The sequence below is a fragment of the Vidua chalybeata genome, chromosome 19 (genome assembly GCF_026979565.1).
Source record: "Vidua chalybeata isolate OUT-0048 chromosome 19, bVidCha1 merged haplotype, whole genome shotgun sequence".
NCBI lineage: Eukaryota > Metazoa > Chordata > Aves > Passeriformes > Viduidae > Vidua > Vidua chalybeata.
The window spans coordinates 2,279,173-2,292,472 of record NC_071548.1 but is presented as its reverse complement, the minus strand read 5'-3'; the positions used below and the strand labels follow the sequence as shown (position 1 = coordinate 2,292,472).

Here is a 13,300-nt window from a genome sequence, read left to right as displayed (position 1 = left end):
AGTTATTTTCCTTGAAAAAACCTGAAAAAAAAAAGGTTTCTCTTTTGAATGTCAGTGACTTGTGCTGCTTGCTATGAGTAGAATAACACCACTATCACTGACACACACAATCATCTATAGAGCTTCTGCTCTTCTGCTTTTAGGGATTATGACAATGTGCCATTGGAACCAAACTGCTCTTGCTGCTACAAGTCCCATTGCTCCCACAACTTCCAGCACTTCTATACCTCACTGATAACACAATCACCAAACACAAAAGGAGTTCTGAGGGCAAAGGAATGTCTGTCATCTTGCAGGGACATGCACCTTTTGCTGTAGCTCTAATTGAATTGCTCTGGCTTCAAGGAACCTGGCTCAGGGAGGTGTTCACCTCGGGGGTGGAGGGGTCAGTTCCTGCAGCACCTGCGGGAGCTCCATCCATTTTCTGGTGTAGCACTGGGGTTTTATTGTAGTGTGAGCGACTCTGCCTTCACTGGGAAGTCAAACAATCATTTGTTCAAAGTGTTCATGGTCCTGAGCAGAGCTCTGCTCCTTCAAACCAATGGGCATTTGCTGTGATCTCAGTTCTGTTTGTTTCTGTACCTCAGCAACAGCCAAGTCCTCCACATTTCCATAAGAGCAAGATGCAGAATAAGCATAATTTCATCAGAAAAGGATCAGGCACCACAGGACATCCCAGATAAACATGAACCAGTATTGTTTATGGCTGCCCCATCCCTGGAAATGTTCATGGCCAGGTTGGATGGGGCTTGGAGCAACCTGGGATAGTGGAAGTTGTTCCTGCCATGGGTGAAATGACATAGATGCTCTTTAAGGTCCCTTCCAACCCAAACCATTCTGTGACTTCTATAATTTCTATTATTGTCCTTCTTTGTTGTAAAAACAAGTGGATTACATGTTAAAATAAGCTGGATAATCCTTCTGCTCCATTTTGCACATCCTAGAGATCAGCAGAAATTCTTCACACAATTTCATTTCACAACATTGAGCAGTTCAAGGAGCCACAGCCGAAGGCAGTGAGAGTGCAAGAGGTAAAATAACACCAGTATCCCATCAAGAAAGTTTCAATAAACAGATGTGGTTTTTTTATGTAGAAAGTAGAAGAAAGTGGTATCGTAATGATTTTCAAATTCCTAAAATGTTCTGCAGAGAAGGCAGGACTGAACTGTTCTCCATGCCTGCTGGAGTAGGACAATGTGCTAAAATTACTGCCTAGGAGATTTACAGGGACAGCATTTTCTGCTAAGAATAGTTAAGCACAAAGGAGAAATTGCCACAGAAATTTTCAAATGCCTGTCTTCAGAAGCTTTAAAGAAGAGATTAATGAAACATCTGTAAAAAAGCAATGTAGCTTTAGTTTATCCTGCCTAAAAGAAAAGAAGGATTAGATGACCTTTTAAATGGGTCACATTTTCTCTAATTCAGTGGCTTTTTCTCATCTTGAAGATGAGGTTTCTCCACTGGTATTTCAGACACAATATTTTTTTCCCTCTGGGGAAATCTATTATTTAATCTGAAGTTTTCTGTTTCATTTGTTGTTCTCTGTTTTGCTCTCTCACCTGTGGATATATGTTGCACATAAAAATATTTTTTATCATCCTATTCTCAAGTGAGAATGATAAGAAAAAGAAATATTAAGACGAGTTCAGGATAACAGGAATTGCATCCCAGAGGTGCCTATTTCTCTCATTAGCTTCCAGTGGTAACCAGGACTGCTGTAGATCTGTGTGTGAAATTTACTGAGATGCCATATTCATCAAAATTGATTGGATCTAATGAATCAGAATAAAAATGCTGCTGGTGCTTTTCCTCTGCTTTCAAATAATGTGGTTCCAGGACTTACTGGGTGTCAAAACTTAAAATAAGAGACAGAGTATAAAATTGTGGCTTACAAATAGGGATAAGAAATCTTGCATTTCATCATAAATTCAGGTGAATTTATTTATCAGATATCCAGCAGAAGACATGCAGCTTCTTGAATGGTTAGCATGAGAAAAACAGACAGTTTGAGCTTTAAGAATGGATCTGGATGGATTCTTACTGCACAATTATTTCAAAAACCCTTGCCCACCTACAGCACTTTATATGCATGCAAACCAGTAAGAAACAATCCTGAGGAAACAGCATATGGCAGAGACTGTCAGGCTGTGTTAGTAACATGCAGGCTAAGAAAAAAACAAAAAATAAGGCACTTGCATAAATTGGATTTTTCAAAGGACTTGTAGGCATCAACCAAGTATGTTCCTTGGAAATTCTTCCATGACACTCAGGAACAGCATGAGATGGGTAAAAATCTGTTGTAAAAAGAGTTAGGGTTGACAAAAAGCAGAAAGTCAGATGGAATCAGAAATAATTCCTCTGTTGCTGAAGGTGTTAGAAACATATCCATGACAAAGAAATGAGTGAATCGAGGGGAAGGAATCAAGATCTTGTGTTTTGGTCAAGGGATTGAGACTGCTCCTAACAGAGTGGGCACCAAACTCTCTGGCAACTGCTTTGTTCCCCTGCTGGACTGAAGGTGGCAGTTTCAGAGCACTGTAAAGGATAAAGACAGACTTTTCTAAAGCTTAAAGAGGAAAGCTTATTGCTATCTGCACCCAACTAGTAGGATGGTGTAGGGAATATGGAGCCAGATTCTTCTCAAATATGCACAGTAGAAATAGAAAAGGTAAGGGACACGAACTGCAGCACATGACATTCTGATTTGATACAGGAAATTGTTTTTACAATTGCAGCAGTGAAGTTTTGGGACCTATTGCCAACGAGGTCAGGAAATCTCATTTCTTGCATATATTCAATACATGCACAAAAACTCTCCTCTCTTACCACTAATGTTTTTTTTTTTTCTGACTTAATGATGCTTCTCTGTTATCAGCTCCACCTTATCACTGGCCATAACCTGACCTGTTACAGATTCTGCTGGCATAACAAGCTCAAACTGTATTTATTGCCTGAATAAAGATATATAGTGACTTTTGCAAAGCCCAGAGCTGCTCAGCAGACTGTGTAAGAGCTCTGCCACCCAGAGTTGCCCAAGGGGCTCAATAACAGGAGTAATCACCCAACAGTGAAGAAAAGTTGGTGTCCAGCCAAGCAGGCCCATGGCTCAGTTCCATGAGGAAGCTCCATGTTGCTGATCTGTGATTATTGCAATCATTTCACCTCCCCATCTTTAATGTGATTATAGATTCTTCCTGTATAAATGTATAAATCAAATTTCGATTCTTTCTGACTCTGTTCCCAGAATGATTCCTGGAGAGTTCTGTAGGTGAGTTGTGTGCTGTCCACAACCAGGTAGTTTTCAGATTTCAGTTTGACTCCTTATCAATCTTCCAGATTTTATTTTGCCTTCTTATTTTAAGTAAGTGTTTACACTGAAACCTCTTCCCTCTACCAGCCTTCCTTTCACAGCAAATCCACTCTGTGTGTGGTGAAACTCTTGAACCATAAGCTGAGGTTCACAGGTTTTCTTGGAGAGACTGAACCTTCCACCACAAAAAATTATCCAAGCCATGCACTTTATTAAAAAGACTGTAAAAAATTCCATCCTGAAACCAAAACCCATGAGAAGCAGGGTGGCAGATAAGACATTTTTAAATAAAGAATCAGGGTGGAGTGATGCTCAAAAATTCTAACAAACTCCCATACTCTCTATCACCGTTAGAAACTGCTTAAAATCTAGACCTGGGGGGAACCTGTGTCACTGTTGTTATGTGAATTGAGCCACTTCTTTTCCAATACCAAGGCTTCCTTGAAACATCCAGGAAATACAATTTCTTTATTAAGAAAAATAAATAATGCTACACATTGATAGATTTTATTCATTAGCACTGTTTTGTTTGGATCTAGGATTATGATTTACAGAATGCTTTGAGATCTGGTTCAGCTTTACAGGACTGAAATCGTGGCCAGGTGACGCAGACTTCTTAATGCATGTGTGGGGTCATCTGTGGTGTTTTGGAAAGAGTTCACATACACATTGCAAACCTTCTCTGGAGCTGTGTGGTCAGGAAACCTGTACTGAATCCTAAAGCTCCTTTCCAGCTTTTTTCTTCTGTGCTTGAATTCCAAGATAGTTTTTGTGTATTTGTTAATAGTGGTGACAGCTGCAGCCATGCAGCAAGCGAAGGAGGTCCATGCAAGGCTGTAAACAAAAAAGCAAAAATTAGCAGAAATTAGCAGGGCATTTTCATATTCAAGTCCTTAAATTTTATTTTTGAAAACACCTCTTAGGTGTGATTGTGTTGGTGTGTATTAGAGAAAGATGAACAGGCTAGGTGAAGAAGAAATACTCTTGGTCAATGACCATTTACAGACCTCTACATATTTGTTGCAATATCTACATTTAACATTCCTGTTTAATGAAACCCTACCTCCATTTTCTCTATTTAAGCTTTACTTCTCTATTAAGCTTAGAGCTTAATATCAGAAAGGGGTTTTATAAAAAAAAACGAGGAATGCATAGAAAGTTAAAAGGTGCAGTTATTAAGGGTATAAATCTCACAGGGGACACTGAGAAAAATGTGAGTTACCCAAAAGTGTTAAAAAGAGCTATTAAATATCTGGGCAAAGGAGGTTCAGAGCATTGAAATGCATTCCTGAGAAAATGCATGGCGTGGTAAACAGAGAGACAAGGGCGTCAACTCTGAAATGTTAAAAGTAAACCCCTAAGGAGACAGAACTAAAAAAAATATATATTGAAATACAATTTGTTAAAAACGTGTGAAATTAAAAGCAGCATGTAAAAATATGGCCACATGAGCACAAATTGGAGGGTGCAGCCAGGTGGGGTCGGGTTCTTCTCCCAGGGAGCAGTGACAGGACAGGAGGACACAACCTCAAGCTGCACCAGGGGAAGTTTAGGCTAGATATTAGAAAAAAAAAAAATCACAAAAAGTGTGGTTTGGCATTGGAATGGGCTGGAGGTGTTTAAGGAAAACATCTCTGGAGGCGTTTAAGGAAAATTGGATGTGGCACTCAGTGCCATGGTTTAGCTGATAAAGGTAATGTTACATCACAGGTTGGATTTGATGATCTCAAATGTCTTTTCCAACCTGGCTAATTCTGTGATTCTGTGAAATGTGGCAGATGCAACAGTCTGAAGCATACATATGATAGGAAAATGTCAGCCTAAATGACTGAAGCTGGAAGAGTTTTAAACAACTTAGGCAAGACAATTGTCCTGGGAGGTGAGAATGCCAAACCTGGGTGTGATGTGTCTGGAGAAGAACCTCTGCCTTATCAAACCTGGGTTTGGTGTGTCTGGAGAACCTCTGCCTTATCAAACCTGGGTTTGGTGTGTCTGGAGAAAAACCTCTGCCTTTTCAAACCTGGGTTTGGTGTGTCTGGAGAAGAACCTCTGCCTTATCAAACCTGGGTTTGGTGTGTCTGGGGAAGAACCTCTGCCTTATCAAACCTGGGTTTGATGTGTCTGGAGAAAAACCTCTGCCTTTTCAAACCTGGGTTTGGTGTGTCTGGAGAAGACTTATCAAACCTGGGTTTGATGTGTCTGGAGAAGAATCTCTGCCTTATCAACCCTGGGTTTGGTGTGTCTGGAGAGGAACCTCTGCCTTATCAAACCTGGGTGTGATGTGTCTGGAGAAGAACCTGTGCTTCATGCAGGGCAGCTGGACCTCTCTGTACTGTCTGAGGGATGGCAAACACAAACTTATACAAACACAAACTTACACAGTCTGGGCAATAATTTAAGATGACTGCTTGACAAGAACGACACCTGGTTACTGAACTGCATCCTCAGAAGTGAAATAAGGTAAAGGCATCGCTTATAAATTAGGTATAATTCCTTGAACATAGGGTGAAGTGACCGAAATGTAATGGAAGAAGGAAACATAAACCAGTTAGTACCCATAGGACCAGCCATAATCCCAAGTGTGAGGTCTCCAGTCTTCAGGACCAAGATTTACAGTCATTTGAAATACAGTTGTGTACATCATGTGAGCAACCATGCCCAGAAGACCTAAAAAATACAATGTTATAATAACATTAGTTATTTAGTCTTTGGCAACCAACCTGACAACTAAATGAAAAATTATCAAATTAAAACAATTAAGTTGAAGATAGCAAAAGCCACAAATCTAAAATTCGAAATAGACAACATTAAGAAATGATTTTTTGAAAATAATATTTTCCCATGAAATTTTGCTTCACTTTGTGAAATGGAGATGCTTAAGTGTACCTGCTAACACAGTGACCACTGCAGAGAAGGCGTTGATCTTCAGCCCATCAATGACAGAGCTGTAGTAGCATATTTCTACTGACATGAGAATGTTCCCAGTCAGGAGCAAAACCACGTAGAGAAGCTCTGCTACAATAGACAGCCATAAAACCCCTGGAAACCAAATCAACAGCACCGATATTATCAGCAATCATTTCAGATTTTCACCATTTCCTTCTTCATTTGTATTGTTCATGCAAAGTTAAACAGAAGCACAGGGGCTGTGAGGATGCTGTGATAATGAGAATATTCAGTGTCAATGGACACCCCAGATTATAATTATTGGAAAAGCAGTTGCATGTTCCTGCTACACACTCAGAAGCTTACAGTGCAAGGTGGGACAGTGTGGTTTTGTACTCAGTAGCTACCCTAAAATCACCATGAACCAAAGTTAATATAAAAAGAACCAAAGGCAATATAAAAAGAACCAAAGGTAATATAAAAAGAACCAAAGGTAATATAAAAAGAACTGCTGATGGTTCTGAGTGCAGAGAGGAGCAGCAGGCCCAGCTAACAACCTGGAGGCCATGCACTCACCTTCGCTGCCTGTGGGTCCAGTCATTCAATAAATCTTCCCCACAGGCTTAACTTAGAACCAAATAGGATCTTGATTTTTTTTTGGACAGAGAAGCATTCATGAGCCCAGACAGCCTCCAGGTTTTGCTGAGATTCATTTCCCTAGTTATCTGCTAATTCCTCTCTTTTTGGAGATCTGGTAATTACATCTTATGCAAGAAGTTAATCCTCCCATTAAAGTCTCTCAGCCTGCTGTCTGACCTTTGGCATGCTCATGTCCCACAGCCGGGAGCTGGAGGCCTCCTTGTGTCCAAATTTGCTGTAGCAAGGTCTGGCAAATGGTCTTCCCCCAACTTTTTAAAAACCAAATGTGTCCTGCGACACCTGGTTGTAGATTCAAGCAGTGATTTCACGTGAAGATGTACACAAACAATCATAATTTAATAATTGAAACACTGCTGGGACACATCCTTGATTACCAGACACCACCTAGGGCAGGAGACAACGTTTTGTGTGCTGTGTAACTCCAAATGCTGCCTTGGACAATTGATTCATGGGTCATTTAGACATTAAATTCTTGGGCCAGGCTATGCGTGGGTGTTCTTGGACATGGTTTGTTTCTCCAGAAAATCTATCTCAGTAAAAAATTGTGATTTTCATCAGGAACTCCAGATGTTGCATTGCCCAACAGTTCTGGCTGCTCCAGCTGTGAGAGTTTTGCATCTTAACATTTTTGGTCAGTGAGCCATTGTAAGAAATGCACTGAACCACCACGATCAGCCCTGTGTGTGAGACCCAGGGGTGAGAAATTCGGGGAGGCTGAGCCTGCTGCACCCTGGGTTTGGATCACACCCCATGTGCAGAACACAAACCTCTTCTGGGCAGGATTTCCACACAGGGTTTCACTACCCAGGGGGAGATTTCTGGTTTTTAGGTACCTAGATGCTTCCTGGCTCTCTCCATCTGGCCTGCCAGTGCCTGTGACCTTTGCTGATGCTGTTCTGAGGGAGTTTCAGCTCTGTGCCCACCAGCAGTTTTCCTTGTGAGGAACTCTCAAGGCAGGGCCCAGAAACACCCCTCACTTCTGTGTGACTACACCCACATCTCATTTATATTTTTTTTATATTTTTTTCTCATGCTACAATATTCTGTGATGCTGTTAAAGCACTGTGATGAGCTGCAGCAGGCAGAAGGAAGAGTGGCCTTCAGAGACTGAATATTTCTCCTTCTCCAAGAGTCTGAAATTGCATATCCAGGCAAATACTGCAGTCCCAGAATGTTGGGAAGAACAAGTTTTGGGGTTTTTTTCTGGATCAGCCACTTGTAAAGTGATTGGTCTGATCAGGTCAGTGATGGACTGATGTTTTCATACTGGGGATCAAGAGGAAGGCACATAGCAGCATCTGCAGGAATGTTTTGTAAGAATACTGGAAATATTCCGTATTAAGAATGATAATTCTTTGTTAAGAATTAATTTTTCTTTATTAAGAATTATTGAATATTCTTTGGAAGAAGAGCATGGAAATGTCTCCTCACAGCTCTGAGTAAGGCCCAGGGAGGGGATTGAGATTCCACCAAGGCTGGTTTGGTGCACAGCACAGCTCCCTCAATCCCCTCAGCACAAAAACCTCCTGGGTGGATGTTCACACACTGCCACAGAATTCCTGGCTGCAAATAAGGAGGTATGAGGAGACAGAGGGCAAAAATGTACAAATTTTGACTTCAAGTACCCACATTCAAATTTCAAAAGCCATTCATATTCAAGTGGTGCATCTTCAGAAAGGCATACATTGATATTGTAAGTCATATTACCTGCATTTTGAAATTGGAAAACTAAATAAAGGACAAAAAATACTCTTTATGATTAAAGAAAGCATTTTTGAAATTGATTCATTTAATTTAATGCAGAACACTTATATTGGTATGTGTGATCAGGGAAGTTTTGACTACAGACAAAAATATGTGTGTCTACCTCGGTCAGAAGCTGGAGTCAGACTGATAAAGCTTCTACATTTCTCACCTAAAAAAAAGAAAAAAAATCAAATTCAGAATTATTTTGTGTTCTGTAATGATCTAAAGAAATAGTTTAATCGGAAGAAGAAAATGCAAAATACGAGCGGAAAGTGAGAAGATGAGGAGAAGCTGTTTTTAGTGTACACAGAGACCCTGGCACATCAACCTTCTCCTGGGTTTTAACCAGAGATTCCTCACAGACTCCTTCAAGGCAGACCCAGAGCCTGGAAGACTTAGAGAAAGGCTGTGCATTGATTTCCATGGGGGGTGGTGGCTGTGAAAGCCAGGAGAGGAAAATTCCTTTGCAGAAGTGGCAGCCTGGAAGCAATCCTCCTGTTAGGGCAGAGCTGCTCTCCTCACAGCAGCAAGGCTGCTGCTCACACAAATTCCCTCTAAGCTTCATTCCAATTTCTTCCTGTAAGCTTTGATTTTCAAACCCACATGACCTCCTGCCCCCCACACAGATGCTGTGAACAAAGCTCTCGGAATTAATTCTCTGATCTGGACATGCTGGGTGTTTTTTTTTTTCCAGCTCCTAACTGCACCAAGTCAGAAAACATGAGCTTCCAAACATGAGCTTCCATAGCAGATGCTCAAATTACACAACCCTGGAACCCATAGCATGGGTAAAAGGTGGCTTTTGGACACGTAGTTTGCTCTGAGCTTTGACATTTTCCCCTTAAAACTGCATAACTTGCAAGAACTTCTGGTAGAACTGGACTTTCAGGACAGGTGACTGTGAAAATATTTGTATTTTATGGCATAGGTGACAGCTGCTTTGATTTCTCTGAAGTTCTGTTCTAGCTGGGCTTGTAAACTGATCAGGACAACCAAGGGAAAAACTTAATGTTGATTTGGTTTTACAAGAAATGCTTGAATTCTTGAACCAGCAATTCCCCAAAATTTACTAGAAAGTTTCTGTAATGGCAAGCTAATAATTTCATATAAATATGAAAAATATTTCAATAATTTCATTCTAATAATATTTTACATATGCAGAGTGAGCCCCAATTAAATGCCACCACTTATGGCGAGTAAGTCTCCATGTCATGTTTTGGCAGGATGAAAATAATCTTCTTCTGCTTTGATTGATGCAAGGTGAGATCACAGTTAGAAAGTAGAAATACTTGTGCTCAAGAGGAAATCCAGGAACTAATTTAGATCCCACAGATATATTAGTGCAAATGATGTAAAAAATAAAATCAGTTTGTGTTTTATATATTGTCATAGGGGATCAGAAAGAATTATTTATATCAGAAGGAATTATTTATATCAGAAGAAATTATTTTATTAAAATAAATTTATTCATTTTTGACTAAAGGAATAGAACCACTGGAAAAAATGAAATGCTTTCCTGTTAATGTCATTTGACTTGCTGTTATGGTGAGTAGAATAAAAAACAAATAATCTTCATCTGTACCACAACCTGTCAGCTAACTCAAAACCACAACCTGTCACCATAATGTTCCTTGCAGAATTTATTAGGAATTTTTTAGGAATTGACTAGACAGCACCCTCTAAGGTCCCCTTTGCCAGAGAAGAGCAACTTTTTAAGGATGTAAACACCATAAAATACCTCGGCAGTAATGAAGCAGAAGGGAAGGACGCACCAAATTAGTAGGAAGAACCACGATCACTTAATCAAATAAATTTCCACGGGTTTACTCACCTTCTTCATTGATCATTTCTTCACAGGAATACCAGATGCCAGCATGGAACTTCTTCTCCACAAACTTGTCATCCCCTGTCTCCCAGATGTACTGCACAGCCTGGCTGCTGTTGCCGTCGGGGCTGTTGAAGCGGATGCACAGATCCCCTTTGCTGTCCCCTTTGCAGAAGGGTTTGGCAACTTTCCTCGTCCCTTCACACCAGTAACTGCTGCTGAAAGCTGTGATAGAGAAGACTAAAGAGAGGAAACTCAGAGAAAATGCTGCTGAGGCTCTGTGCCTCCTGTCTGCCTCTGGCATGGAGGCTGGCATCTCCCACAGCTGCACCAGCGATTATTCCAGAAACTCCCTTTTGCAAATTCGTGCATCTGCCTGATGGAACACCTGCCTGCCTTCACCATCCCATCCTTCATCCCTCCCACAAAATTGTGCTAGCTTAGGAGTTTAAGGCAGAGAGCAGAGATCTGGGCATGACCAGAAATCATGTGGCAGGGGAGATTAAGAATAAAGGACAGTGTTGCTTGGCAGCAATGTATTGTGAAAGAAGTATAAGGAATTGTGACAATAAATGATAATTTGCCCCATGAATCATACACAGAGCACAGAAGCATTGGAAGCACCCCACTGTGCAATCACTAAAATTTTATTTATACAAACAAAACATGCCTGTTTACCTTGATTGGAGTCACACTGATGGAATCCCTCTATTCCTTAGCTAAGGAATAAACAAAACCTCACAGTTCCAAATGCTCCTGTGACACTGAACACTTTAAATTGAACACAACTGTGGCTCTTGCTATAAAAAAAACTCGCAAGGAGCTAAAACTGGTTGGTCAGCTGCAGCATTTCACAGCATGCAGCACCAGAAGGGTGGCTGCCTACGTTCAGAGCTCCACCAGTGACAAATAAAAGTCATAAATTACCTGACTTTGCTCTTGATGGTTTCCTGGGCACTGTCCAGTCTGCCCCCATGAACACATAACATAAGTTTTGCCCAAGAGAGGTGAAACATTAGAGAAAATGCTGAATTATTCTTATTTGATATGTGCATCTTCTCACTCTGTGAAATAGCATTTCTTTTTCCTTTATCTAGGAAACATTTCTCACCTTGGCATGTTATATATATATATTTTTTTTTCCTGCCTGTTTGGTGATACAAGTAAGATATGCAAAGAACCTAAAGGAGCTGGGGTGTTAGAGTAATTCACTGCTTCATTTTACAACTGTAAAAGCAAGACATGTGCCTTGGGGGAGAATGGTTCCTCAGGACAGACACTGAAGTCACACACGTACCTTCTAATGAAAATAATTTGGATTTTCAAGACAACTCTCTACCCAAAGATGTCAGAGCTGGAGAAGCAGATGAGTCCCAGCATGAAACTCAAGGGTAACAGTGTAAATGCCTGCTTTAGGTTGTTATGAAAAGCTCAGCTTAGAGAGTGCAAGACTAAGCAGGTCTGGTCTACAAAGGCAGAGCAAATCTCACAACCCAAAATTCCTAAACCTTTGTCTCGCTGCCTTTTCTCAAGGGTGTAGCACTTGTGAGAACAGGAGTGGGAGCAAGTGTGAGAGCAGGAGGGAGGAAGGGAGGGAAATCCTTCTAAGGATTAAACACTGATCTGTGTTTCTATTCCTGTGACTAATCTGCATATGGCTGTAATTAAATATATTTGTGAAACCACTGATACCTTCTGGATGACAACTGCAGTCTGAGAGGTTTCACAGAGACAGTTTTTTGCTCATTCCCTAGCAATGCTGCTACCACAACTTTCAAATCAATTTTTCATGCAAGAATGGCTCTGTTTAATAGGAGAAATTTATTGGTAAGTTCTGTCTAAACTGTGAAAAAAGAAAGAAAATAACAGAGGAACAAATAGGTTTGCTGGACCTTCCTTCAAGCAAAGTTGTTACATGCAGTGATTTTTGCTGGAATAAAAAAAGAGAGGTGAACAGAATATATGCAGGTAACATATCCACCTGGCAGCTGAAGCTTTGAAGAAAACACTGAACATCACAAGAATTGTAGCAAAACTTAACGGCTGGAAGCATTTTTTTGGCTTTTTTTCACGTTTAGATTCTCACTGATCCTGCACTGGCTGTGCGTGTTTGACAAAATATGATCAAAAAGCAAAAAACCAACTTTTCCTGAGCTGTTTTTTGATAGAGAACCAGAGTCAGCAAGCTGCCTACACAAAGTTTTTCTGTGTTCTAAGGTGTCGTTTATTGGTTTCATGAGGTGCATATAAATATACATACATATATTAAATATATATACATATATATAAATATATATATATATATATGTATAAATATATGTGTCCAAATATACATATGTCTAAAAATATAAATGTATACATAAATACACACATATATATAAAAATATACATATATCTATATATGTATAGATATATGTGTTTTTGTGAAGCTGGATTGCATTATCTGTATAAACAGATACATGTATATGTCTATATATAAATATAAATATAAATATAAATATAAATATAAATATAAATATACATATATCTATATGTATATAAATAGATATAAATATATATCCATATATGTATAAATATATAAAATATAAATAAAAAATAGACATAGATCTATGTTTAAATATATAAATATATAAAATATATATTTATATATGTATAAATATTTATAAAATATATACAGATATCTATATACGTATAAATATGTCTAAATATATATAAAAATATAAATATTCACATATATCTATATATGTATAAATGGATATGTGTGTTTTTGTGGAACTGGATTCCATTATCTGTATAAATACATAAATGTATATATACATATATAAAAATATTTATTAAAACATATACATATATCTACCCACGTATAAATAAAT

The 13,300-nt window shown here is 39.3% G+C and overlaps 1 protein-coding gene across 1 annotated transcript; it reads right to left on the bottom strand.

Annotated features, from left to right (window-relative positions):
• Positions 1-3,888: 3,888 nt before the first annotated feature.
• On the bottom strand, positions 3,889-10,743 carry LOC128797656 (germ cell-specific gene 1-like protein). Its single transcript, XM_053960412.1, has 5 exons — positions 10,434-10,743; positions 8,724-8,771; positions 6,197-6,349; positions 5,866-5,977; positions 3,889-4,144 (listed from the first exon to the last, which is right to left on the bottom strand). Exons 1-5 carry the CDS (start codon positions 10,741-10,743, stop codon positions 3,889-3,891), a joined length of 879 nt encoding a protein of 292 aa, XP_053816387.1.
• Positions 10,744-13,300: the final 2,557 nt, after the last annotated feature.